The 5,267-nt window shown below is 30.7% G+C and overlaps 1 protein-coding gene across 1 annotated transcript; it reads left to right on the forward strand.

The window, feature by feature from the left end:
• Window positions 1-292: 292 nt before the first annotated feature.
• LOAG_12361 (major facilitator superfamily transporter) lies at window positions 293-4,313 on the forward strand (the record flags this gene model as incomplete). Its single annotated transcript, XM_020448530.1, has 11 exons — window positions 293-373; window positions 606-701; window positions 914-987; window positions 1,090-1,237; window positions 1,756-1,915; window positions 2,058-2,194; window positions 2,722-2,912; window positions 3,360-3,455; window positions 3,774-3,848; window positions 3,927-4,020; window positions 4,168-4,313. The coding sequence occupies 11 exons, from the start codon at window positions 293-295 to the stop codon at window positions 4,246-4,248; spliced, it is 1,233 nt and encodes a 410-aa protein (XP_020301334.1). The 3' UTR covers window positions 4,249-4,313.
• Between the last annotated feature and the right edge of the window lie 954 nt (window positions 4,314-5,267).

Genomic DNA, 5,267 nt, shown 5'->3' on the forward strand with positions numbered 1-5,267 from the left:
ATTTAAAGTGATTTTCAAAAGTAAAATATCAAACCGTAAATTCAGTTTTTTTTCTTTTTTTTTGTAAAGCAAAATATTAAACACCTAAGTTTTTGCAAATTTATTCTGAATATGACTATCTTTTGACTTGAAGGTAATTTAGAATATATAAGTTCAACTTAAGATTTGTTTGTTTAATGACTACTTCAGTTTGGGCGAAGGAATTATTAAACGCAAAAGCTATAGCAACTGTAAAACGAATAGTTATGAAACTACATCTACCGAATTATTGTCACTGACTACCAAAGAATGGATGACAATTTGTATGCTGTCAATGGCAAATCTTGGGAGTACCAGTGCTTACAGTTGTATAGCACCCTTTTATTCAAATGAGGTTAGCTTTATTTAAGTAGGATAAAATAATTGCGCCTTTCGACATAATTATAAATTTATGTCGACACGATAAAGAATCATGAATTTTTCTGCGTGACAGTTAATTCAAATGGATATACTTATCATAGTTTTATTTTGCTATTAATCGATCGTCCAGTAAATCATTTTCAAAAAAAAGAACTGAAAAACAACGAGACAGTTGTGAAATTTTGAAAGATTAATCATAATTTCAGGCGAAAATCAAAGGTTTAAGAAGTTTCGAGATAGGTATAGTATTTGGTGTCTTTGAACTGATAATGTTTTTCGTCGCACCGATATTCGGCAAATATGTTCGTCTAACTTGCATTTTTAATTTAGATTTACCTTGCAAGAAATAAGTCTAGACCACAAACTGCTTAATAATTTTGCCTTGCAGGTAGCAAAACATATTTCTAGAAGCTTTAAGGTAAAATTGCATCAAATGAAAGATTGGGTTGCAACTCTTTGTCTTCTTAAGCAAATTTTATTTTTCACGAACCGAAGAATAATACGACATTTTCAGATGATTTTAGTTGGTTCAAAGAGAATGTTCGTTTCTGGAATCGGAGTAACTGGCATCACTGTTGTACTCTTTGGGTGTGTTCTTTTATCCCAAAGACTTCTAATTTTTACTTAAGAAATTGTAAAACTTATGACTTAAATTACAAGTATCTCTATTCACTCTGATGTTATTTTTAGATTCCTAAATTACATTGAATCGTCATCATTATTTTATTGGTCCTCGATTGGTCTTCGCATATTGGAAGCCCTCGGTGATGCAGCTTTTGTCACGTCGTCATTTGCAATTGGTGCTAAATGTTTTCCGGGACGAATTGCAGTTGTTGTCGTACGGATTTCTATTTTTTCTTCTTTTTTTTGTTTGGTTCATTTTAAAATTATGAAAATGTCTACGAGTTTTAAATTTTCAAGCATAAGAAAACAAAAATCATACCTTCTAATGATTCATTCGTTATCCGTTTACGATAATTCGGAAGGATTCATGATTTTCTAAACAACAGCTAAAAAGCGCATTCTCCCGTCTCCCGATTTTGATTCCATTTTATAATTTGAAAAGAGAATAATATAAATTTCCAAACAAAGAAAAAATAAATAATAAAGAATAATTGTAAATAAAATAAAAATAGATAAAGGCATTTCAATGCCATACTGATCCACGTAGATAGTATATGATGTGTTAAGCATGCCTTCAAAAATGAATTCCTTCCATCGTTTGCTTTCTTTTTGCGATCAGCGGAGTTCTTTAATTTTCAAATAATTGAATGAACTTGGGTTCATTCGGAACAATTATTCTGAACAAATCTGAATAATTATCTTGTAGATATCCATAAAATCAAAATTTTTGAGGGTGTATTGGAAACATTCGTAGGCCTTGGCAGTACAGTAGGCCCTCTATTCGGTGGTATACTGTATGAAATTGGTGGTTTCCAATTGCCATTCATTGTATTAGGAATTATTTTACTCTTACTTGGATTACTAGCATATTTTCTGGTCGAAAATATGGATGGTATGATTTTTTCTATTGTTTAATTAAGGTATATTAATTAAATCAAAATTATCGTTTTGAAGAAAACATTCATCAGTTAAATAAATTCGAATCGAAGGAATATATTTCATTAATTAACTAAAGTATCATTATTATTTCATAGATGATGTGATGCTGGATGGTAAAGATATGTTAGGCATGTTGAAGATACCAGTATTATGGATTATGATACATGCGGTGATCATATGTGCCGTATCATTGTCTTTTCTCGATCCAACATTAGCAGATCATTTAGAATCGGTATATGCTTTTGGCACGTTCTTTAGGATTTATGACTGTTGGAAAAACAAAGATTAATATTTATATCGATGGCATGACCAGTTATATTGCAATTTCATATTAAAAAATTAGGTTTTCATTCAAAATATCTTTAATCAAGTCATTTTCTTCTGATCGTCTCTGAAACTGTATTAATTAAAATAATATTCATTCATTTAATTGATTCGATTTTTTGTCAACTATTTTTCCATAATTTAAACATCATTATAAGACAAACGAAAATCAGTAATATTTTTATCAGTTGTATTAAGATAACTTATCAATTTGTTGCTAATAAATTGAAAAAGACTTTCGCACTAGTAATTGCTCTGATCTCAATATGCTTTAGTTAGGTTCCTGAATATGCATCAAGACAATACGAACTACTAAAGATTGGTTTAATATATGCAAATCTCTGAGAAACTACCATGAAAACCTGAAAAGAATGTACTTTAGGTTTCTTTTCAAATAAGTAAATCTTACAAGAACTATCCAAACTCATCTTACAGTTCAAACTTTCACCATCCATTATTGGCTTAATGTTCTTATTATCTGGTGGAATTTATACGATAACAGCACCTTTCTGGAGTATACTTATCGATAAATTTAACTGTAGCAAAACGATTATAATGTTTGGTATTGTGGCAGTTGTAATTAGCATGAGTGTCATTGGACCATCACCTTTTTTAAATGTCGAGAAGTAAGTTTTGGTCATGAATAATACATTCCCTTCTGAAGCTCGATTAGAATAGATTGATAAGATCACATTTCTGCTTACTAATTTGCATTTCTAGGGTTAATTTAATATGTGATAAAAAGATCTATTCAATGTTACTGTTGCTCTATTCATTCAAATCATTCAATAATTAGCTCTGCAAATAACAAATATCCTCCTATATAACGTCTCGATGATGCAATCTGCTCGAACATTTTTTGTCTGGGAATCCATCGGGAAATTATAACATTCTTTTTCATTTAAAGTTAATAATGGAAGTGAAGAGCCGATTTTGCTTTGTGGGCACGAAATTCCCAAAGATAAATTGATTGTTTGAGCAATTTTCTTTTCCAAACATCGACATCTTGCATTTTTATTGATTTTTCAAGAAATCTCCCTTTATTTGTGTTTGCATAATTTCATGTTTTGCAGAAACTTGGGCTGGATAGAAGTTGCGTTAGGCATACTTGGTATTGCTGCTAGTGCTTTGTACATTCCAACTTTCCAAATATCAATTAATGCACTACGGTAATTTGTCGTTTCAATTAAAAGTTTGAATGGTGAAGTTTATAGGGCTTATTCTATCGTCGAATTTCGCATATCAATAAATAACACCTAAAATTTCCAAATTTATTCTAACTTTTGAATATTTTCATCACCAATTACACATTTATCCTAACTTTCGAGTATTTTCATGACTAATTACACCCTCGCATTCCAACTTCCATCACTGTTAGGAAATGTGTCGCACTGAAATACCTGGATTTTTCGGGAAGGAAAACGTTTTTTATTTCAGTAGCTTAATTTTCTGAATTTATGCTCTTTAGTGTAAAAATTTCATTACAGCGAATATGGGTACAATGAATCGCTGCAAACATACGGTTGTTTATCAGGTTTATTTCAATCTGCCTATTCCTTCGGGTAAGTAAAAAAGTATCGTATGTTTTCATGGAAGGCTTTAAAATGATGAAAATATCTCAGACCAAAATTCCATTTCAGATCGTTTTTTGGACCGACAGTTGGTGGTCTATGTGTCCAGTGGATTGGTTTCCCGTGGACAACAACTATCATAGCTTTATTGAATATTATCTTTGTTAGTTTTCTCATCAAATTTCTGTAAAATTGAACGGTGACTTTTAGTGAAAATTTGCTATCAAATCATATTAGAAACAAAGTTTAGTAATTAGCGACATATATTCGACCTTTTTGAATTTTAGAAATTCAAATTTTACAATTTCAGATTGTCGCAATTTCATTTTTCTATGCAACATATGGCAGGTTCGGCTTTTACAATCGACAGAAATCCGATCACAACCACTAATTTCATTTTCACATTTGTCACCTGATTGTTATGAATGATGTCATATACCATATACATATTATGCATTTAATAAAATGTTTACTTTATCAAATTATGACTCAGGAGGAAATCTTTTCTTCCACTTCCGAGTCAACTAAAAGAGAAAACCACAACTTTCAGAGAAAAAAGACGAAATAGGAAATAGTACATTCCTTGTTAAAGTTCCAATTGCAGCAAAACTAAGAACCAGTAAAAAAATCGTAACTCGTAGACGTAAGTAATATAATAACTTAGACTAGTAACTAGAAAATAGAAATATTAAGAACTAGTAACTATGGAGTAAATTGTAACAGTAGCAGATAGGGTCATTCCATGTTTTTTTTTTATTGTTTTTGTTTCCTTTTTTATTCTATCTCCAAAACATAATGAGGTTAACAACAACTAACGAGAAGTAAGGGAAAAAAAGAATAAAAGAAAGAAGGATCCACAATTTCATGAAGGTAATAAAGATGCTGATAAATTTAAAAGAGAAGAAAAGATCCCGCAAAGGTTAGTTCATTTCGAAATGAGTGGAATTCCAGCTGAATAAAATTTCGCAAAATTCAAAACTGCCCTCAATGACGATAGTATCAATTGAACAAAAATTGTCACTGCTAGTGATGTTTCTATTATTAGCAATTTCGGCTGGTTTGTTTGACATCCACTGAAATTCAGTCGGATGAGGACAACAACTTTGTTTCGGCCGGTATGCGCACTATTTTTTTTTTTTTTGACAGATTTGAATGACACGTAAAAAAATATGTTAAGCGATAGAAACCTCATCAAAGTGAGTTTAGCTGAATTTTACATTTAAAATTCTGTATTCAGTTAATTCTTTAATCGGCATTCTTTCACCAATAACATACTTCAATTGCATGCGAAATCCATCTTTGATGTATCACATTGCATGTCTGTCATCTGTCATCAAATGCAAACGGTTCGTCTAAACCACAAAATGCATTCATATATATATATATATATATATATATATATATATATAT

The sequence above is a fragment of the Loa loa genome (assembly GCF_000183805.2).
Source record: "Loa loa unplaced genomic scaffold supercont3.887, whole genome shotgun sequence".
NCBI lineage: Eukaryota > Metazoa > Nematoda > Chromadorea > Rhabditida > Onchocercidae > Loa > Loa loa.